Source organism: Grus americana, chromosome 2 (assembly GCF_028858705.1).
Source record: "Grus americana isolate bGruAme1 chromosome 2, bGruAme1.mat, whole genome shotgun sequence".
In the NCBI taxonomy this organism is placed as follows: Eukaryota; Metazoa; Chordata; class Aves; order Gruiformes; family Gruidae; genus Grus; species Grus americana.
In genome coordinates, this window is record NC_072853.1 from 159,185,892 (window position 1) to 159,210,525 (window position 24,634).

The 24,634-nt window shown below is 34.8% G+C and overlaps 1 protein-coding gene across 2 annotated transcripts in view; it reads right to left on the reverse strand.

Moving 5' to 3' along the window:
* The window catches only part of UBE3C (ubiquitin protein ligase E3C), a 79,611-nt gene that overhangs the window by 47,154 nt on the left and 7,823 nt on the right, over positions 1–24,634 (reverse strand). For both annotated transcript variants that reach the window (XM_054814311.1, XM_054814312.1), the window contains exons 2-13: positions 22,081–22,134; positions 19,210–19,284; positions 18,367–18,513; positions 17,510–17,625; positions 15,416–15,573; positions 13,235–13,388; positions 12,206–12,426; positions 11,776–11,930; positions 9,500–9,687; positions 2,048–2,134; positions 1,181–1,338; positions 559–791 (exon numbers count right to left, since the gene is read on the reverse strand). In XM_054814311.1, coding sequence (XP_054670286.1) covers positions 559–791; positions 1,181–1,338; positions 2,048–2,134; positions 9,500–9,687; positions 11,776–11,930; positions 12,206–12,426; positions 13,235–13,388; positions 15,416–15,573; positions 17,510–17,625; positions 18,367–18,513; positions 19,210–19,284; positions 22,081–22,134 — 1,746 coding nt within the window. The remainder of the gene's footprint in view (positions 1–558; positions 792–1,180; positions 1,339–2,047; positions 2,135–9,499; positions 9,688–11,775; positions 11,931–12,205; positions 12,427–13,234; positions 13,389–15,415; positions 15,574–17,509; positions 17,626–18,366; positions 18,514–19,209; positions 19,285–22,080; positions 22,135–24,634) is intronic.

Genomic DNA, 24,634 nt, shown 5'->3' on the forward strand with positions numbered 1-24,634 from the left:
CATGGATAAAACTAGCAGAAATACATTGGTAGATATCCAGAAAGAACATACATTAAGTTTACATTTGCTAAGCCAGATTCACCATCCCATTAGTATTCCAGCAAACTGAAAAGGAGTAATACCAACGTATTTTAGAACACCACCAATGAAACCCATGCAGCATAGTACCAATTTAGTGAAGCCTCTAAGAACTTGAGTAATCATATGATTCAGTTAGAATTTTACACCTACATAAAGTTATAATGACAAGCTTAAGTACCTTGCTGAATGGGAGTCCGAGTTAAAACCTGTATTCTATACAGTAACTTTTTTATAAATAGGATGAGCTGGAAAATTAGAGTTGCCAGAAGCAAAAAAAAAAAAAAATTGTTATCGGAATTTAATTACTCAAAGTTTAGCATACATGCAAAAAAGCAACTTTCCCAAACCCATATTCCTTTTAACAACTGCATTAGAAGTATAATTAGAAGAAAAAACAAAACAAAACATTAATCTCATATCTTCAGCAGAAGCTTGAAAATTTTATTTAAATTTGTTCTGAAATTTGACACAATTTACCTTGAATAACTGAATCCACCTTTTTTGTTCCGTCTGTATACATTGCTGCATTTCTGTATTTTTTGTTACTCCAACACTTCTAAATGCTGCAATATACTCCTCACGAACCTCTGGTTTTGTTTCTGGGTAAGCCAACTTTATTATTCCTAAGCATGCATCTCGAAGGCAGCGTGATAATATTACAAGCTCTTCTAGTGTAAAAGGCATCATTGATGATTGTCTTTGACCTACAACTACATAAAACACAAGTCTAAGTTTCTTTAAATGACTTTTTCTTAATTGTTTTCTTATTAAAACCCCACTTATTTGATTGTAACTCTAATATTCACACACAAAATCTAAAGGTAGAGAAAAGAAACATCACCCAAAAAGAGAATGAGTACACATTTATAAAGCTAGGGTTCCGACAGTGCCGACCATCTTTTTTGTTTTTTCCTCCTCTTTTTTCTAACTGCAATCACCATGAAAGAGCCAGCTGACAGCCGGGTGCTCAAGAGACTATCAGCAAGTCAGCCCAGAAGAGCCTTCCCCACAGATGTCAGCAAATCGTTGCCCAGGGAACTCGTAGCCTTACACAAAAACATTTTGCAAAGCACTGCTATTTAGTATGCTTGAAACTCACCTTCTATTGGATCACCAAAGAATTCATTATCGTGAATGGAAATAAGTGAATGACTAAACAGAGAACTAAAAAGGTAGAAGAGAGGGATAATTCGACTAGAATCTTCTAAAGACATTGGAGAGCCTCTTGAAATCACTTGAAGGAGTGGCACCATAGACCTTAAAATATAAAAAGCGAAATTAAAGAGATGGTTAATTAAATACTCTAAAAAAAAGTATTAACTTCAGCATTCTAGTAAAAATATATAGTAGTAGCTCCTACAGCAAAATAAGTGCAGCACGCTCAGTCAGTAACTATTATTTCCCATTCTTGCAAAACATGTTTACTCGGTAAGTTCCTGTCACTATAATATCTCAGTGTCTTGATATATAAGCTTTGGAGTTAACTGTTACAGACTGCAGATACCTTCTGGTTTAGAAGAGACACACAAAGCAAAGAGAGTAACTAATCTGTATGTCAGCACAGAACAAATCTGTAGGTTCAATGCCTCAGATCCTGGGAACGTGCTTCTGCCACCATCAATTCCTGGACTAGTCAAAGTGTATGAGATAAAACTCACATACTTGGGATGAAGTACTTGGGGCTTTGGTGTTTGTTATATTCATGCTAGTGAACACTCCAAAAACTACAAAACAGCCACCTTGTTTTAAATAAATATTTTATTTATTTACCTGTACTTATTTACAACTGCCCAATTCCCAAGATTTTGCTCGGTTTTATGAAATCATAGGAGCTAAGTAATCATTACAGTTCTGTTTTCAATCATCTTATACGAGCACTGTCAAACCACCAATTGTCTCATTCTTTTTTCACTAGCTATGCTCCATTTTAACAAAGACACAGTTCCAGAAATGGTATAATACATACCCTGTAATCATTCGTGTAGTCATTGAAGATATCAAATACCAAAGATGCCTCAGGAATCTGGCATTAAAGGCTAAACTATAAAGAAGCCTGCAAGAGGAAGTTCAAATAAGTTGTGTCTTCCAAAATACTGTATTCACAAAACACAATGCTTCTATAAGAACCTTCCTGTCACGCATTTCTTAAACATTAACAATTCAAATTTATTTCTTCAAGATGGAGGTTCTTATTCTAACCGAATCTGGTGAAAGCCCCAAAGCTGAAAAACAAGCATATAAATCCTTATACCTAAAATACAGTTTTCATTAACTCAGCAACAAACCACATGATACAGACCCAAGTTTGAATTATTCCACAGAATTAAACACACATTAAATAAAAATAGCTAACGCTCAGAGTTATTTATCAGGGACTTTTTAAAATTCTAATATAGAAAACCACACCAGCTAGTTAACAGGTCACTTCTAACATCAGCAAACATAGCAATTTTTGTGAAAATATATTCCGCATGGCAGATATAAATACAACATCAATGGAACAATGTCTGCCAGGACAGCTACCCATACACTAATCCATCTGTAGAAAGAAAATGGTTTATACACCTGTAAAAATAAATGTGTACATTCATGAGTCAGTTATATACAGGACTGACCTTAACCACATTATTTCAGACAAGATTACAGCACAATAAACTTTTTACAGAAGTGAGAAATAAAAAGCTTCCTGGAATTAAAAGGTCTCCCCCAGCCTATTTTTTGCCCTGCAGAAAGCAACACACATGACAAACATCACTGGAAACAATTAATGTCTTTGGGGAAACCAAACAGGATTTGACTGGCTAAACTGTCATTTTTCAGCTATTGAAGAACTATATGCAGTTAGCTATCCTAAATGCCACTTTCCTAGGTCTTCCATTTACTATTAGAATAAATAAGGTTACACAGATACTCAGGTCCACATCTGCTCTCCATGGTCAATAACCACATAATATCAAAATTCCCTGTGACCATGCATACAAGAGGTAGGAGGCTGGGAAATGAGAGCAGGGAGTGCAGAAGTCCTGCTGCCTGAAAAACCAATATTTATTACAGACCACATGGATAAACTAAAGTTTGCCAGATGGCAAAAGGACAGGAAGGAGACATTAAGGAAAAAAGTAAAATACCAGTAATCACTTAAAAATATTTGAAAACTGTTTAAGCAGCAATTCATTTAAAGACATCAAACCGAAAAAAAAAAACCCACAAGAAAACCTACACACCCACTCACAAACAAATACTGCATTGTGCCATATGCATCTGGGTCCTCGCTTACTAGCTGCTGAAGCCCTGCGGGCTCTTTTTGCTGCCTTCACTAAAGTACAGCCTCTCTCACGCATCCACACAGCCAGTCCCTTCTTCAGGCTCTCATTTCACATGCCTTCACAAGGAGCTGCATGAGGACAAAGTAGCATTAGGAAGGGCAGAACTCTGCACTCAACAGAAAGGACAGAGTTTCACAGGCACTGGGAGTTTTGGAAACAGAATGGGGGCATGCAGAAGAAGGGAAAGTGAAATCCAAGCAACCTCTGGTTTGCGATGTGTCTTTGCTGAAATATCACCCCACTTGTTTCAAAACCTTTGAATATTAAACACTAGATCAGCACCTTAAAAAGAGTCGGGAGCCTCACATATTCCGGAGAAGTTGCATGTTGGTGATCATTACTAAGTTTGAGTCAAATTTGAAGCAACTGTAGCTAAAGCCAGTTCAAGATAAGTTTTATGGCAAAATTAAGTTCTACTTTAAATATGTGGAATTTCTGAAAAAAATTCAACCTAAATTTGATACATGAGAATTCTACTTCCTTATAAAGTGACATTATTTTGACATTTGGGTAGAAATTATGCATTATCATGTAAGGGCAGGCTTATTATATCTAGCTAATTTAGAATAAGGATTTGTATTTTAACGTTTAAATATCTGAATGATAGCTCAGATGTCTTGGTTTCTGAAATGAGAAATTTCCTCAGTGACCTTCAGTTTTCAGTCTCCTATTTGAAATGAAAAGTAATTTGGCACAGTGCCGTTAGGGCTTCCAAGTAAAAACTTGTTAATTTTACAATCATCCCTGGAAATTATGTAATAGTTTTAGCAGAAATGAACAAACATTATGGACACTGAACCTATCATAATGTAATTCATTTTTTTCATTCTAGCGAGATTCAGCAATAATGAAGGGAAAAAAGGACAAACCTTAAGAGCTTATAATAATAACCTTTGTCTAAGTTTTAGCCATTTTTATTCCATATCCGTGATTCAGGCAGTCAATTGTAGCAACTGCTATAGTTCATGGCTCGATTCCAGAAATGCTGAACGTATTCAGCTTTCACATTTCCCTTCCCTGAAAATCTGGTTAAATACAGAAATGCAAATTTGGTAGAAGATTTTATCATACAGTCTATTTTGTCAATATGAAATACCTACGCAGTATGACGCAGATGAATTCAACAATTTTAAAGTTTCCATACTGTTACCAGAAAATAAACAGGAAACTGCAAACTAAACACAGAAGGGTGAATTAGACCTTGTGTTACCAAAATTTTACATCACTAGATTCACCTGAAATATAATCCATAGAGAAAGGAATAACAGCAGAAACAACCTACTATCCACCCACTCCAAATACAAAAAATGGCTTTCAAAGTAGAAAATAACAATTGTAACAAAAAAAGAAACACTTGAAAAATCATCTCTCTGCAAAATTCAAGAAATTGGTTGTACTAAGAAGTTTCAAAATTTTTGGCTTCACATTGAACAAGTGTGAAAACATGAAAAACATGAAAAAGGCTAAAAAATTTAAATTAAAAAATGAAGAAGTAAAAATACCAACTTTGAGAATTAAAATACATCAAAATCTACCTGATTTGGTCATCATCTTTGGCAGAGAAAAGGCGTGTCTGCTAAAAACCAGCATTTCCAGATAGAACTACATTAAAAATACACAGCACAAGATAATAATTCCTGATAAACTGCAGAACATTACAGGGGTAGCTTATATATTCTGAAGACGAAGCATTATCATAATCCACAAAGTTTAGAGATCAGTTAATATAATGCTTGAGCATCCATACAATCTTGATCGCTTTTTCTTTTAAAGAAAAAAACCACAAGAACACTAGAAATCAAAAAGATTATCAAATTTTACATAAAAGAGAAATAATGTTTAATCTAAATCAGAGGTTTTATTTTTCAATGTTTGTACTATTCTAAAAACAAACCAAATGGCTAAAGTTTAAACCTTGGGTGTTTACCCATCCCATCTGGTGGTTCTGCTTTTTCTTGAAAAAAATCTCACTGCATACCAACAACTTCTTCATTATGAGATCATTATACATGGTTTTATATAATGGATTCATTAAATAGATTTTCTGTAAAGTTCAATATTCAGATTTAGGACTGTAGTTTGGGAGAAGACTCATTTTCAACTACCAGAAAGGATAAGCTCCTTTCAAGTGGAAAAACACACGCTGTCTCAGCCACAGGCTGTGATAGAGTTAAATTCACTCCAGTGATTTCTGTTAAGTATCTATTTTAATCATACCAAATTGAATTATCTGCTCCCAGAAGTAAGTACATAACAATCATTTATTTAGAACCTTGTTTCTCTCCATAGGTATCTAATTGTCCGCAAAGGCCGCATGATTTATGTGTACTTGCCAGAATGGTATTTTGGGCACCTCTGGTTTTAAAAAAAAGTGTCAAATTCCTCCTGCGCAATGGGACAGATTAAATGACCCATTAGGCTTAATTTACCTGAGGCACCACTACAAGTTAATTAGTTAAAGGCAAGATTTTCAGTCTAGGTCATAAATTGGGCCCAGTTTCCCACTGAGACCATTTAAGTTAATGAAGAGAATACACTAGAATGAGAGGAGCTCATACAGTCTGCGAAAGGTCACTGCTGCCAGGGCAGCGGATTTTGACACTTCAGAACTGCAAGGTGTCACAGGTACGAGACAGCATGCAAAGCCATCGTTAAATGAACTACACTGCTCTTTAGGCTTCTTTATGCTTCTGCCTCTCTTGGTATTGGACCAAGAATGCAAAGCAAAGCTTAAAAAAAACCAAAAACAAACAAACAAAAACCCCAACAAACTTCATATATGACCATACTGGTTTTAAGAAAAACACAACAGTGTAAGAACATTCCCTAAAGAATTACTAAAATAGCCTCATGTAAAGGCTAAGTATCTTTAGCACATGTATGAAGACAGGCTGCTCACATTACACCAGAATGTCAGTTTTCCAAACAATTTTCAACCACAGGTTAAGATTAGCAATGTTATGTTAATTGAATACTAGTGATGTATGGTCACTATGAAACTGTTAAACCAAGAATAGCAATTTCTCTGGGGCACTGATCAGACAGCTAATAGTGACTGAAGTCCCAGTACAAGCACAGTTCCCGTGTCACTGTTTAATATTAAGCCGTAGTGATGATCTGACGTCTATGGTATTAAATTATGCCCTTAAATATTTTGCAGAAACAGAATTTACTAGTTATTTAAAGTATACTTTTGATGAACAAGTCTTGAAAATCTCTTTACAATAAAAACTACATTCCAAGTCTCATGTTTTCTCTTTTGGTTGGTTTTGTTTTGGTTTTTTAGTTTGGGGGTTTTTTTCCTTTGTTTTTTGGTTTGTTTTTTGGTTTTGTTTTGTTTTGTTTTTTTTTTAACAACTGCATTCAATAATATATATTAACTTTACAGTGAAATGATGAAACCCCTGCCCTGTGGAAAACAAGCATAATTCCCAATGACATCACTACAATCGGGATTTTATTCTATATCTCTCATCTGGTTTACTGAACACTAGCTACAGCTAGGTTTTTCCTGTCTTGTGGCCTTTTTCTTTAATTGGGCTTGAATGCATCTTTCCAGAGCATACTCAGAATTTATCAAAATTCCTAACGACTAATCCACAGCAATGTGCTTTTCCAGTAATCCACCTTTGAGTCCCACCACTCTTGCCACAGAATCAAAAAGGAACCGTAGAGGCTTGCTCCTTCTGTTCAAAATTACATTGTACTTTTGGGTACCTTATTCTGTTCTCTCTTGGTCTCTGTTGCAAAACCAAAGAAACTACTGAGCTAATACAGCGACACCAATGTTCCTAACACCATGTATCATCATCCTCAGTCAAATCAAAGACGTACTGAGAAGCCACAAGAAGAAAAAACATTCAGCATGACAGTAAGTTTCTTATTTTTTCACAAAGGAAAAAAACCTCAGAACTATTAAAACAATACAGACATTTGTTTCCTCCCTTCCAAAGCCTGGGTTAACCTTAGCCTAATTTTCTTTACAGTTCTTGAAAAGTTATTTTCAGTTATTACTCTCTTTATTTAGCATCCTACTTTGTAGATTTGCAGTCTTTATGTTTTTAATTGTAATTAATTTTCTATTATACTCATAAATGCTGTTAAATAATCAAAGTTTTTGTAACAACTTCTTCTATCTTTTAAACCATTTGACCCACTTTGTTTCTGAACAGAAACTAAAAGAGCATTTTTGAGCTCTCAGAATATATTAAAAATAATTTTAAATAAATTATTTCAGCTTAACTATTTCTACATGGTTTAATTAAATAGATACTTTTAAATTACTTAACAGAGTAGTGTTAGTTTCAAAACAAGTGCAGCATCTTTCAAAAGACTATCATTAAATTCGACAAAATCATCAGGCAATTAAAAAATCATCAGGCAATTAAAAAAGTGGAAATTAACGATGAAAAAATCTTTTAATTGTCTTTTGAAATGGCACAATGTTTACTACCTTTAAAATAACATTAAATGTCCTTTGAAAAACACCCACAAAGAATGTTTAAAATAGCTACTTGGTAACTTAGCCCATGTCTAAAACACGCTGAGAACAGGACAAAACACTGACACCTCCCGACACGATGATGCCTGGCAAACCCAACACCTATGACCGACTTGGAAGTCAGAATTGTTAATTAAATGTCTACCTTAATTTACCAAACACGTGTATGAATTAACTTCATTTTCACCATGAAAGAAATTCCGTTGGTGTTACTGACACAAATTTTAGTATCTCTGCTACTTATTTCTAAAATTGGTAAATTCAACTATTCTGGAGCTATTCAAAAGCTAAAATTTGTAGATTGCTTTTCATTATAAGGTGCTGAGCAGAACTTTCCCAACTCCTGAATTTATCCAACGTGTAACTAGCTTGTTATCACAAAAAATTGCAAAGACCCAATATAGCTTCTCAGAGGAAATAGATGCTATACTCGTACAATTAGTTCTCTGTGACTTCTTTATTCGTTAAACACCCTGTTCCACACGGTTCACCAGCAAACCTCAAGTCAAAGCAGTGATGCATTTAAACTCAGTAATTACTATCCAAGGACACGTAGTACTACTTGCAACAATAAAGCGGGCATACTAATTCAACTGCTGCTATGATCTCCAGGTCTCACATCCTGCTCTAATGCAATTAGTCTACAAAGAACTAATTACCCTAATCGAACAATCACAGTTTCACTGACATCTTACTTCCTCTAACGGCTATAAACACCATTGGGCTAAGATAGCACCTAATTAGTTTTCTGTATCACTGTTTACAATGCAGTTTGAATTGATTATGTTTAGAACATTCCCTAAATACTTACTTTACTACCAGCAACTACATACTTATTCAAAACTACTTGAACCAGAACAGTGTTAATACTTATGAGTCTTAGTCTGATAATAAAAAGATCAAAAATCTTCTTCCATTGTTACTGACATTTGTGGTTTGCAGTCTTTGTAAAGGAATGCTGTACAAATGAACAAGACTTTTACCTCCATCTCAGGTACCAAAGCCCTTCCCAAACAACACTGACTTTCAATAGTCAGGAATCAGTTTCAATTTGTAGCAAGAGAGATTTTGGCTCTATATTAAAGGGGGTAGAGAATGGTTTCAGTGCTCAGCTTGCTGGAGAGACTGTGGAATCCATATCACTGAAAGTTTTAAAAACAAGCTAGATAAACTTCTGCTAGAATGACACTTAACACTGCCTCTGAGCAAGGGGACAAACTCCTTTCATGAATCTTTGCAATCCCTGTTTGTGTGTGATTTTCTGATCACAAACACTACCTGTTCCATAGTCCTCAACGTGGTCGTAGGATACTAACTTATTTGCAACTCACTAAACCAACCAAGACCTTACACTTTTGGATTCAGTGATTACTCCAGAGAGTGCACAATGAACAAGAAGAAAAGTAAGAAACAGAATGAATCCACTCTTCGGTTTGCCTGGAATTATTAGGTGAATTCTGAATTTCTTATTTATTTAAGCTTATCATAAAAGAAAACACAGAAAAAAAACCCACAGTGTATTTAAAACAAGTCTATGTAAAAAACAATTTTAGGTGTACTACAGTTCAACATCACTATTATTTATACTTGCCTGACTTTTGGCACCATCATTCGGTGTTGTACCATTAGCGTGTGGCAGATCGATGCCATCAGGGTAAAGACCTCTTCACTAGCTGAATCTCTCCAAACCATATTCAGGAGAGTGTTTGTCTGCTGCTTTGTATCCAATTTCTTTAGACACTCCTCAGTTATGTACTGAACTGATATTCTCCCATCACCCTACCAACATATCAAAGAAAAAATTGCTTTAAGTCTTTTTAATGATCAAGTATCCCCTTTTTAAAAAAATACTTCAGAATTTTACCAGAACATTAAGTTTTCTTGTACAATAATTAAAACATAAGCACATATGTATATCCCACTAGCATTGTTAAAAGTATCAGACCCAAGAGCCAACTTAAATCCCTAGGAAGGCAACTGTTGGGTTGTGGTATCAATCTTTTCGCCACCAGTGGGAAAGACTCCCTTTCACGTAAGCATGTTCTGCAACGCTTGGATACAATAAAGCAAGATTATTCACTGGCACAAAATACGCAAATAGTCACCTCTTCCCCACTGACAGTCAGCCAACATTGGACACGAAATTCAGAAATGGATGTCTACTGTAAGTTCACTCACAAGCAGCATTTTCACATTCATAACCCATGGGTTAACAAACAAAAGAACTTCAGGGTGGCTAATACACGTGTTTGGGTAGTACCAGAAGTGTAGCAAGAGGAGTGCTTTCTCTTCGCAAAGAACTGGGTTGAGCTCAACCATTTCCTTATTTCCTCTCTGTCTTGCCCCCAACAGAGCAAAGCAGTCTGGCTCGTTGAAGGATACAAGTTATTCAATTATGAAATTTTAAGAAAGAGGGGTTCACCTCTCACTTTTTTTTTTTTATTTTTTGGTAAGACAGGCACGCATGAAAATACGGAATACATAAAAAACTCACAAGAGAAACACATGAAAAGCCTATTGCGATAAATAGTATTATGTATTAAAGTCTCAGAGCAGATTTTCTTTTATTTACAAACCACTGTAAGCTACCTATGAACATACATTTCTGCTTTGTTTTTACCTAATCACCTCATAAACATCATCAATATCTCTAAATCACAAGTAGAATCTGCCAATATTTACATCATATACAGTGTGTGTAGGGCAGGCAAATTAAGTATTTTATTCACATTATCTTGGTTAAGATTTCACAGTAACACACTGCATCTAAAAATGCACAGGTAAAAGGTTGCACGTACTCCCCAACAGTATGGCTCTTTACAAGAGGTTACTCTAAATATCTAGGTCTTAAAAACGCTGCATCTTTCTGAAATGTACATTACCTTACATGAAACATAAGTAGGCATTATAAGAACAGTATCTCTTAGAAGAGCTGGCATGCTTTTGCTTTCAGCACTAAAGAAAATGCCAGGAAGCCTCAGAATGCCTGAGACAGACAGAAATTCAGAAAAGCCAGAAATCCAGAATTCCCAGCTCAGCGTAGGGAGGTAAAATAATCTATGAGACTTTTTTTTTTTTTAAATGAACCCTAAAAATGGTGAAATTTCACACATTCCAGAAGGAAAGACTGCACACCACACAGGTCCTTTGAATGGCAGTGTCTTTTGAGAGACTATATAAAGGCCAGTGAGAAACTGTTGAATTTACATCTCTCCAACTTTTGTTGTTCAAAGCCTTGATTCGTGTTAAGAGGTTAAAGTTAGCATGGATTTATCTTACTGGTGGAAATTTAAACTATAGTGAAAAGTTCTATTTATGCTACAGTCTCTATACATTATTATACAAAGCAGGTGTTCCCCCTTTGAGGGTTTTCACGGTAGTGAATATATTTAAATACAGAGCTAATTCTATAGGGTAAAGACTGTAGTTGAGCTTACAATATTTCTGTGAGGAAAAAAATGAAAATACCAAGTTGGAAGATCAGACTGGTATGTTTCATGGTATCTTAGCATCATCATGGACTTAAAAAGAATACAGAGAGTAAAACAGTCTCTGTAAAATACAAATTTAAAGCAGGGAAGTTTAAACTCTTTGTTAAATAAAAGCTCTGTCCTTCAGAAGACACACTATCTGTATTTTAAGATTTCTTACTATAATAAGGGTTTTGTTTGTTGATTTTTTGTTTTGTTTTTAATGTAAGCAACCAGTTCTATTTGCTTACAGTGAGCAGGCATCTATTTCTAAGTAGTAAACACGCTCCCTTCTACATGTCGCTATAAGAATATTGGACTTACGGTGATCATGTTTTTGCCTATATTTGCTTCTGCTGTAATACAAATTCATTCAAACAAATTCTGTACTGCTTACTGGTGCAGCTGTCATTTTACTGATCTCTTCATCCTCATCTTCAGAATCACTGTTTGCATCTTGACAATTTGAACCAGCCATAGACACAGGCAGCTGAGAGAGAAAAGTTTGGAGTACCCTCAAATACACAAGAAGTCCTTCCTCTGAAAGGGATCCTATAGCACATACATTGAAATAAAAGATCATTAGCCAGATCACACTGTAATATAAACTTTTACCAGAAATACCTGACTGAAAGACATTATGCCAAATCTTCCCAAATAAGGTATATTTTTTACTGAAAAGGTTAAGAACAGCTAGTAAAACAGATCTCTCCAATACTTGTATCCACAAACTGTGCTTTTTGCTTTGCAATGAGCCACATCATGGAAATACATGACATATTAACTCAAATATGAAAAAAAATGAATTAGCCATTTAGCTTTCTCACCCAAATATGTTTCTCCAACTGTTAACACAAAGTAAAACAGCCATGGGGCTTGATCACTTCTTCTCGAACATCCACCTTCTGCTAATAATAGTGCATTCAGAAAGAGCTCATAAGGGAAAATGGTCTGCACATCAGCAAGCGCTGGAATGATGAAATGGAATATCTGATCTGTAAAAGGTGCTGCCAGAAACTCCTCTGTGAAGGCTGCAAAAATCTGCTGCCTGCAATGAAGAAAAATTGTCTTTATAGAAAATACAGGCAAAATTTCCCACAATTAGATCCATGGAATAATAGATCAATTTGCAAGTTTAAACACATCCATCAAGAAGACTGCAAAGATGTGCTCCATTAATCCTGTGCTAATAAACCAAATTTCTCATATTTCTCAAAAATGGACTTCTTATACTACATCCTTTTCCTGATGATCTTACATGTAATTTTATCCTTTAAACTTTCCACGAACTCACAGAAAACTATTCTGAAGTTAAAGTCATTGGTTATAATCTTAAAATAAAAAATAAATCATAAAAGCTTAATTAGTCTTTTTCCCCAAAAAAATACTATTTTAACAAAAAACACTGTTACATGCAACACAACCAGAGTTTGATTTTCTTGTTCCATCTTTCTACATACCTGACTCTTTCTTCTTGTAAGCTATGACTTAGTTATTTCTCTTCATAAACCTCAGCTCCTCTGTCACAAAGTTCTTTTTATCTCTAAAATTCTTTTCATCTGCCTTTAACTGCATACTGCTCATCTACATTTTTCTCCACCTATGTTCCTATGTATTGTGATATCTGCTATTCTCTGTGCTCTGTTTACTGTAGTCTTCAGCATTTTATTGCTTTTTTCTTAAACACATCTAGAACTACATTGTTTCATCAACATACAGCATTACAAAAAAAATCATTACTATTGCAAATAAATCAAACCGCACTAAAAGAATAGCTAAGCACTCGACAACAACAAATTCTGCCCCTCTGACAATGACAACTGAGTATACAAATATCTAATATGACCTTTATTTACCTTGCACCCTCTGGACAGGAGCTATATGTAAAGTGCAATGGCTTCAGAACATTCTCCAGAAGTATTTTTGCAATAGGAACTCGAGAAACATCAGAATACTCAATACTCGAGGGAAGCTTATTGTTAATTAACAAATAAAGCGACTTGTAGTAGCCTGCAAATAAGAAATATCACTTTTTAAATACAATATTATTTTTCTTCTCTTCCTTATAAAACAAATTATATACTTAACATTTTTAACTTGAAAAAAACCCTTTACAATTCATTGCATGACACTTTACTTCAGAACACATTTTACAACAGTCAAAGTCACATTAACAGGACATACCAGCAACCTCTTTGGAAACATCACTTTATAAAATCAGAGATAGATAATTGCAGTCAGCGTCAGTCTGATTTTCAAAGAGCGGTTGCTCCTGCTGCTGAAGTCAATAATTTGATTCTTTAAAACAATGACCTATGAAAAACATGTTCTTTTCTCCTGTGAGTGACTCTAATCGTGTTTTTGACAGTTGTCCTTCCACCCTTTCAGAAATGATGAATTTTGCCCTCTACTCCAAAACATGACCATATCATACAGGTAAAAGTCCTGTTGGTAGAATGTCTCAATTCTACAAACACCTTGGCTTAGCAGGCTGAAGAATACAATTACCATTCCCAAAACAAGGATCTCTCAACCAGTAATAAAATGCATTATCACCCAAGCCATAAAGATGAGTAGAGGGCAATCTATTTTTGTCTCACTAAAGTACAAATGGAATCACGTGATTTCATTCTTCTTAAACCAACTTCCTCTTGCTCAATGAACTCCTAAACTAAGACACAAGTTCCACTACTACAGGAACCACTGTACATGCATAAATAGTATTGCATCACTAAGAGGTCCAGTTTAAGACCCAGTTTAAGTACCTTAGCAATGCTGACATGACACACATGGGCAACAAATTATATGCAAAAACATATACTAATAAAAGCTGATTACGGATTCTTTACAACTTAACCATCATAAATGATTAGGAGACAGAACATTTGCAGTTGCACACCACCACTTCTTTTTGTTTTGATTATAAGTGATCAGAAAGCTGATTTTATCAAGATGTTAGATCATTAATTTTAGTAAAAAACCTTTCATGTATCAGTTGTGAGGACTGAGTATTATACTAAAAGAACAAAGCATAACGTATTGAAGTATTTTGGAATATATACTTATTATACAGTAAGCAATGAGACAAACACAAATACTTCTATAGTTTTAGTTATGCCTGGCAAGTAAAATAAATGTGCTACAATGTCATTTTTTTTCCCCTCATAGTGACTTCAACATGAAGTAGGTAAAACCAAATCCTTAAACAGGGTAAAACAGCCTAGTCCACTGAATGTAGTTTAAAACTTACTAACATAGAATCATTCCAACAATTAACTAACAAACTGGAAGGTGCTCTTTTTATGTTTTATACCAATGAAGCCAGATCAGAGATGCTTATTTCATCATTTTTTTGGTTTTTCTCCCCATCCACAAGTCTTGGAAACTCAAACTACAGTATCAGAAAAGCAAATTAATTTTTTCACACACTCCCAGAGTAATAAAGTTTCTTCAAGACAAAACATAACTTTGGTGGTAACTACACAATTCATTAACTTTCAGTGTGTTTGCACAGGTGTAACATTGCAGTTTAGCAAACAGTTTTGCTGATGATGGTACAAGGGAAATAAAAGCTAAGTCACCATCTCTTTGCTAAGGCGCCTCTAGTGTTAGCAGGATGAAAAGGTAATGCCAATTTACGATAATAATGAGTACTGCAAAACAATGCCCAACTTTTACGCAACTAAAGCTTAGATCTGCCACTGTGTGTGTACACATGTACATGTGTGTGTCAACAGCTACTGGAGTAAAACTTCTGTTAGGTAATATCCACCCACTCTTAAAATGTACGGTAAAAGTGTATATAAGTAATTTGGTAGAATACTTAGTTTATAAACAGAATTTCCAGAGTAATTTCTCAAGCAGTGATCTAATTACAAGCAAAATATCCATTCAATGTATAGGTTAGCATATGGAGCACTTAATTCATCGTGTTTGTGGTAAAGGCAGAATGTGATTAAATGACATGATCTTCAGGTATTACACATTGTGTTTCATTTTTTAGTATTTCCCAGAACTTCTAGTGCCTAGCTACTCACCTTTTTGAATCATGTAGTGCAAAATTTGTTCAATTACTGATGTCACATAGCTGACATCTTGTAAAACAGGCAAATACGTATTCTCAGATGAAAATACCTCAAGCATTCTCATAGGAAGTGCAACATTCAGACTGTCATCACTGCAATTTTGCAATAGCCTATAAACAAAATGAAATCAAAATTATTTAGCAAGGTATTTCTCTTATTTCACTACAAGAATATGCACACTGATTTAAAAATAAAACTACAAAAAAAACCCCACAACTTTTCACATTCACCTTAAAATAACTTATTTCTACTTGGTTTCCAAGTGCTCTCAGTAGTTTAGCTACATCTTTTTTTGGCACCTTTATAATACTAATTCCTGATTTTAGGATTTCTATGAATATAGCAATCTCTCTTTAAATCCTAGTAAATTCTTGCTTTCAATGACTTGACAGTTTGGAGGTCCACTGCATGAACTGGAAGACAGACAAAGAATAATGCATGTTTTTCCAACATGCGTTACTACCCATATTAAAAATGAAGTCATGAAAGCCACAGAGCAATATGGGCTCGGAACAAATGCTGGGGAACGTCAAACATATAACTAAAACAATATGTCCTTGATTACAGATTGAAATATTGAAAATACAACCATCCCCATCCCTTTAGCAAACTGCTTATGAAACAACTACCAGGAACCCCAGAAATGGTGACAATTAAGAGCCTGCATAGAATTAAAAGGATTTGTTAGTACGAGATGTACATAGGCATAGTTGCCCTAACAACGTGCTTTCATTCCCAGCCATTCAGAAAGATGGGACCTATCAGCAAAAACTATTTTGACACCATAGCTAAGACACTAAACAGAAAAAAAGATACTCTGACAACAAGACCTTTTTTGCAGATGTAGCTACAATCAAACTACCATTTCTTGCTAAGATATTACGGTCACCTTTTTTACCATAGCATCAAAAGCTACAGCTTCTCATGAATCTGAACTTATCCCATGGAAACTCTTTCACAGCTACCTGTCCCACTGCTCGCTTTCTGGGCTTTTGCAGAAAATTAAAGTAGCTCAGAAAGCAAGTACAGACACCCATCACTGTGCCGCTAAGATGAAGTTAAGAGCAGCTTCTTCCTCCATTCTCCCTACACATATAGGCAGGGACAGCTCTTCCACTCCTTTTGCTTTCCCACATCACCCAGTCAGGAAGGGAGAGTGGGAATACTAACAGGGCTGCATTTACAAAACCACAAATTCAACTGTAGTGAAAATGTGCAATTCAATCCAGTGACACCACAGCTGTGTTCCACTGTACGGGAACTTTGAAGCCCACTGCTCAAGTTGTCTTTAGTATCTGGTGTCACTGTTTATTATACACTCAGTATACACAATTATAGGAACACAAGGTTCAGTGACTTGAATGAAACAATTTTTTAAAAAAAAATCTCAAGATTAAAAGGAAAAAAAACCACCTATTTTAAAGCTCTGGAGAGTATAACTAGTTCCTATTATTGATAAGGGCAAATATATTGTTTTCTAAAACAATAGCTGTCAGCTATTCAAGTCACCTTTATAGATTTATCTTCCTGTGATCCTCCCAGGACCCTCCCACTACAAATAATAAAGGTACTGCTGAAGCCAGTAATGTAACTGCTTAACATGCCTTAAATTCAAAACAAAGTGTGAGGAAAGGCATCTTAAATAAAATTAGTTTTAAAACAAAATATATCCAATGCACATGCTTGGAACATTAGTCTAACTTGGAAAATACCTTCTAATCACTATCAGTTCCTGAGAAAACCTTCCAGTTTCCACAATATTGCTAATGATATCGCTATAAGCAAACAGTTAAGAACGCAAGCCTATCCCTAGGCAGGGCATCCCTTAAGCATATGTTGAACTTGAAAGTCAATGGAGCTTAAGAACTTTCCATTGTTCTTACATAGGAACAAGTATCTTATACCATGGCCTACATAAATATTTAATATAAACAGTCCTCTCCATAAAATAAATTTACATTTAATACTTCATCTGCTGCAAAAAGAAACAAACAAGTGCCCAATATAATTTCTGAACATTTTCACACACAGAAAAAAAGACTTTACCTGCAACAGAGCCCCAACAGTCTTTTTATTTGGAATAAGCAAGTTACTCTGTCTGGACCATCCAATTGCTTAACAAACTGAGAACTCTGTTTAATTAAATTCTGACACATCCATACCTGGGAAAAAATATGCACAAGTTTACTGTTTATAACAAGTTATACTATTTATTGCAACACAGACAGCAATATTTCAATCCTGTTCTGGATACCTCTGAAGGACTTAAAAAACCACAAGACAATCATGTTCAGCTGAGAAAAAAAAAGTGTTACACAACACAAACTACATGACTGCTAGTACTAAACTTTCAAAGTTAAGACTGAATTACATTTACAAATAACTTTACTCTTGCAACAAATGTATCTGTTAATTTTTTGTTTTTAAATAGCCATAATTCTTTAACATCCGTTATCAATACCCCCTATGAATCATACCTACATGTACATTTGGGAAGTTTGCAGTGACTTTGCAACTGATATGTCAGTATTATTGACCAGTGAGGAAAACAAAAGCCCAAACACCTTACGAATGACCAGAGGGCTAAATGGAAAATATTGTTTTAAAATTAAGTTCTAATAGAAGTGTATTATTTTTAATAAATTACGGTGAGTAACACACAGGATTTTGAGACTTCATTTCACAGATTTTGTGTATGTACATATAAAAATCTAAATTTAAAGTTACATCTTTCTAAACAAAAAACAGCAAAGTGCAGGCCAGCAAAAGCCAGAATTCTTAAATGAATTTACTGAAGTGGTCAAGGCCTTATTTGCATCCCTTCAAAATCTTTTAAGTGAAAGAGTACTTCAAAAATGCATGAAATAAAAGTACTATGGATCAAAGTATGTAATAGTACTCACCAAACGCTTAGAATCCTCATTCTGTCTATAGAAAAAGAGTAACTGACGAACTAAGAGAGTCAAATTAGCTCCATTAGCAGTGGAAAACGTTCCTCCAGATTGGGCCAAATTAGCACAGTGATCAAATTCACTTCTTTGGATAGAGTACTTGAAAATTAAAAATTAAGACATGCATCAACACATCAATAATGGTTATGAGTTAAAACAGAGATGTAAAATTTTAAAAACCTCATTTCAGTTTCCCATCCAAAGTGGTAGCAAAGTAGTAGCAAACTAGTAAAATGAATACAACACATTTGTTAAGAGACCAAAACATACATACAATATCACAGTTAAAGCCATAATTGCTTTCTGTAATCCAAAAAGTACCCATTGCAACAAATCTGTTGATTTTCAAGTAAAGAATATCACATGAAACATTTTCATCCAGTTTACTCCAATATTAGTGAATTTAAATAAATACAACTCTTTCTTAGAATAATCTACCCAACAGCAGCTTAGAAAGAACATCTTTTTGACTCCAACTAACACCTTAGTCATATCGGGGAAAAAAAAAGTTCCACTGGTGTGTGAAACCTGCTGATACCCAACTGTTTTCATATGCTTTATCAGATAAAAAAACCAGCCCATAATCCCACTGTCACATACATGCTTCATGGAATAAACATCCATCTACTAAAATATTGAGGTTCAAATGAAAACGTCAAGAGGGAAAAAACTTGCACTTTCTGGACACACACAATACTCAAAAAGGCGAAAATTTTTCAATGGAATTATTTATTATTACAAAGCCTCATTTTCAGCAAAACTGGTTTAGATCATTCTAAATAAATAAGTACTTACTTGATGTTTTCTGTCTCTGTACCCTCTTACAAATGACTGGATTATTATTGCATTTTTCAGCCTCCGTCTTTCTTCCTGTAAAACAAAGCAAGAAAATTGAAATCAACGTTGTGGAAGTGACTCTAATTTCTACAATTTTATCAAATATATTTGTATTCAAAAGGTATTTTTTTAATGAAAATTAAGAACTAATCAGTAGTAAAATAAAGTGCTTGAAGGCTTGCATCCAATACACATAGAGGGAGAAAGCTTTTTATGGTTTTAAGTGTAAATTTACCATTAAGATATTGCTAAAGAATTTTTAATACTCAGTAAGTACATAATGCTACAGAAATCAAAACAAACACATTTGTATTTTATTAGACAAAGTTTTAATACTAAAATTTTGAAGAATTCATCAATTCAATGACACCATTCCTCTTTCTGCATAGATCAGCTAACACTGAAGACCTGCTTATTTGTTCCCATTCAAATAATATATCAGTATTATGAGGCTGGTGCAGTTTAGATGTGGCAGGGGGCGGGGGGGGGAACAGCAAAAAAAACCCCAAAACATTATTTGGAGACAATATTGCTTCCAAAAGGAAAATGAAGCTTAATGCTTTAAGCCCAGGAGCACAATATGGAAATTAATAAAAATTCTTGCTCTTTCAACCAGACATATAAAGTAGTCATTTTATGATGTCTTCCTCAGTAGCTACAAAGAGTAGTTAAAATCTTCCCTTCACAACAGCTCACTTTGAGGAACTGAAAGTCAGTTTGCTTCAGGTACTATTGAAAGAGTACTCAGTGAGTCCCCTGACAATACCCTCAGCATATCCCATCATAATGAATATCTAAGGGAAGTGGCTACTGTAATTAGGTTTCTAATAAAGTCCATATAGTTTCTTATGGGATGAAAGAGGGAAGTAAATAAAACAGTTGCTCATGAACCTAGAGCTACAAAGCAGTGGTTGAGGAAGGGAAAGTAGGAAGATCAAGAGCAAAAATCAGAGAAGCCTGCTTTGAGAAGAGAAATTTTAACCTCAACAATCCTTGAACTATAATGAGGCCATAATTCTGAAGGTCACCAAGCAAAACAAACCACCAGAATGTTTTTTTATACATTTCATTAAAATACATTTGGGAAAGTTCACATAAACTTTCAGCTCACAAAAACTTGATTACTAATTGTGCCATAAAGGCACATCTCACTTAAGAACTTAACCTGAACTGACCAGAGAAACACCAGGTGAATTTGCTATTCAATGCCTACTTTATTATTCTTGGAAACCCTGGTTCCTAAAGCAATTTCTCAGAATAAGTATATACTTGAAAGAATCTAATTACTTCTAAAGCATGGACGAAAATGAAAATTTTGATAGGCCAAAGGCTATTTTTCTCTCCAAAGTATCTAACAGTAAAAGTGCAAAATATGGGGGCAAGCAGGAGAGAGTTTCAATTACAGAGAGGCACTCTCTCTTAATAATCATAATGTAATGCGCACCTAAAAAGTAGATAAGTTCTCCTTTTCTTTAGATACAGGCTTTATCCTACAATGCGTAATTGTCAGCTAGCAATGCGTAACTGCAAAGGTTTTAAGTCTGAGGTCATGGCTAAGATTCTGCTACAGGCATTTTTTTGAAAGCCATAACTGATTTTATGCTCAGAGGAGTAATTTGTTTTGTGAGAATCTGATATATGCCACAGAAAATTTTTGTGTGCATGTGTGTAGGTATACAGAGATGAGTATATGACTCTGCATCAGCTTTGCAGCAGACAGGATTAAGCAACCAAATGGGTTATTTCAATATATGGCAAAAAGTTTATGAAGGGCAAAAAAAGTCTTTTTGTGTATGCTGATTAAGGACTTACTGGTCATAACTTTGATTCATAACACAGCATTCCGAACTAACTGGTGAAATCCTAGTAACTTCATACTTAAACTTGGTCTGTAATTATACATCCAGGTTAGAAAAAAAAAAAGCCAAAACTGTCCTCAGACACAGAGAAGCCACTGCAGAACCTGTATTTAATCTAGCAAGGGCCAAACACACCTTCAAGGGGCAAACCGCTCTGTTGTCTTGATTAGCATGAAAACTACATAAATAATTTTTAAGACCAAAATTACTTCTACTCATATCAGAGGGGAAAAAACATATGACAAAATGAACATATTCATTTTAATTCCATATTACTAAATTTTGTTTTCATATTGCCAAATATATTCATGTTTTACAACTGGTATTTTTCCTTTTAATGCCTATTCCTCCTTTGCATTATTCCAGACTGAATTATCCATAGCAGTAAGCTTCAATCTCAAACCAGTGTTAAGATTTCCTAAAGCCTCACGCATCAGCCGCACAACTGCTTCTCACTGGTCCTCAGTTATCAGGTGATTTCAAAGCACTTTAGGATGCATTCAAGTATCATTGTTCTGATTCTACCTCTGCAGAACTGAGGCACACACTGGGGAAGTGAATTGCTGAAAGTCATCCAACAAACCATAGCAGAACCAGGAGCAGAAGACACTTTGCTGAGACCAACCCATAGTAAAAGATTACGGACAAGGCAAAAAATGCAATTTACTATGCAAACACTTGTCTCTTCGCAACAAAGACTAGATCAAATGAGCACCAAAATAAAAGGAAAGCAGTGTGTGTTTAACTACCTTCCTCTGAGATGACAATACCTTCTGGGAAGCATCTTAAAAGCAGTCAAATGGTTTGTCAATTCTAGTACACTGGAAGACTATGTAGAACTTGTAAACTGAAACAAAACATTCCTGAACTAAGTATGACTGCAGCAGCAGAATAAAGTACTTTGGACTGTAAATGTTACTACATCAAAGAAAAATCCAGTGTGCGTGCAAACGCTTACAGTCTACTTTACCTCTCGTTTTCTCCTTTCTTCCTGAGTACGATGCAGGAGAGAAGCCTTTTCTTCCTATAAAGCACAATGAAAGATTCGATTGCATTTTCATTCAAATACATGATTCAAATACGTTCATGATATTTAATCTAGACTTCACTTTGGGGATTGTTCATAAAATGTAATACATAAAACACTGGAGAACAGGAAGTGTTAATCATTTTCTGCTCTTACAAACACATGTAACACAGCCCTCTCAAAAGCATAGTGATGGAGGGAAGCGACATAAAAAGGCAAGGGACAGGCAAAGAGCAGCCAGCTGTACTGATCCTTGTCCAGGTTTGTGTTCTCAGCATCCCAATAATCTAGGCAAACATCATCCATTTACAAATGGGGGAGCTGAAACATAATAGGGTCCCAATCCTACCAGGTAGTACCAAATGTTTATTGAGTGTTTTCCTTGTTGGGAGTGTATTTAAATCACTGGCCCAGGTGCTTAGAGCAAGTTGTGGCATGTTCAAAGTAATCACATACTGTTCCAAAGCCCCATGCTTTTGTCTAACTTGCAAAACACCATTAAGCTCTTATATTTACTTATCCTTTTCCTCAAAACCTGTCTGGAAAAGATAACAAAACAGGCTTATATAACATAAATGGTAGGAATTATTTCTTTTAAAATTTTGACTTCTTCACTCAAATTAAGGCTACAAACTGAAACTTTCAGGACAGTGATCTCCAAAATAGAGAAAAAGAAAAGAATGCTAAAGTATTCATGAGGCATCTGAAGGACAATACCATTACAATAAATATCTGTGCATTAGCTTTTAAACCACAATCTTAAATCAGTACACACAGATTACAAAATATGAACATAACTTTATTTGCAAGAATCTCTCACTGGATGGTTCTGAGTGGCTTCCAAGGAAATATACAAAATAATTTCTTTTTGATGCAGAGTATTCTGCTCCCACTGCAGACAGTAAGAGTTGAAAGTACCCTGGCACCTTTCCAAATCCAGTCTAAAACGGACAATAGATTTAAGGAAACTATTTTTTTTTTGCTTCTACAACATATTAACTATGCCCTTATTAGTCTAGAGAAGTTAAGGAAAAAAAAAAAACAACACACACTTAAGCTGAAAATGTATTATATCTAAATATATAAAAATAAATTTGAAGTTGGCAAACAAATGCTTATAAAATATTTAACCACATTTAAAACAACTGTGCTGGAATATTTTCAACATCTATATGCAGATACAAAAACTGATGGCAAAAAACTCTTCCGCATTTCTTTTTTGATTATACAGAGGAAGCAAGGTCATGAATCTTCTAGCTTCTTTAGGATAGAAAATACTTTAACACAGACCACCAAGAGAGAATGAAAAAAGAAAAACATAGATGCAAAAAAGGAATTTAAAATTGGATTTGTATGTCAGATCATTTACTGGAGCAAGCACAAAGAAAGAAAAATCCCACAAGAAGGTTAACCATCTTTTCCTCTAAAGACAGTATTTATGGCCAAAGACACCACTAACTACAGCTATTGCCCTCTAAAGACAGGGGTTTTTCCATGTGTTAAACACAGTATAAACAAGTCATAACAAAATCCATACATAAGATGATGTATCTCCACTCAAGCAAAAGGAAATGCTCCAGGTTTGCTTGGTAATGTGAGGCAAGAGATTCTGACCTCACACACACACAAAAGACAAAATAATGTACTAAATTAAGAAATAACCAACAGATGGCTTATAGTTTCAGGACTTTTTTTAATAGATTACTACTTTTTCAACAGCTGATACCCAATGCATTAAAGAAGTTAGTAAAATGCTCCTATTGAAAAGTGATCAGAGTGACATCTCTTCAATGTGCTTGGAGAGTTTCATTCTCCAGGAAGTACCATATAAAGAGCATTTCTGCTTAGAAGCAATATTGCTGAATTTGTCCTTACACTTCAGAGCGGATTGAAAGAGAAGGCAAATGAACATACAGAAAAGGGAAGACAATTGCTACATGTGAGTGGAGAAGAGAATGGTACAAAAAATACAAACACACAATCCAAGTAGATAAAGGAAAATAAGCAGCCAGAGGGCTTATCAGAAAGGGGCGGGGGGGATAAGAGGGTAGTGTATTCTCATGTAGCGTATCACCAGCTTTGCACTGATCAGGAATCAGGTCTCTTTGAAGTGAGCACTTTTTAAACCAATCCACTTTTTAAAAAAATAACAAAATTCTAAGGTTTTAGCCAATGTCACATACTTGCTTTGAGTATTTGTAAAGAAAAACACCAACTTGTTAAAGTATAAATTAAATACAATAGAGGAATTGTTTTGAGACAAACAATAAAATATTCAGGTAAGTACATCCCACCTTTAAAAAATTACTACAGGTCAAATAATATTGTTGTTCTTGTTCACAAAACAAATATAGATCAGAAACATAAAGGAATGGAATCATAACTATGACTAAAGAATATATTTAATACAATTCAAGAAAAATATCTCTCAGTTGTTCAACGCAACTAGATTACACTGTCTCTTCAGAAATTAAAACATAACAGCAAATACGCAATA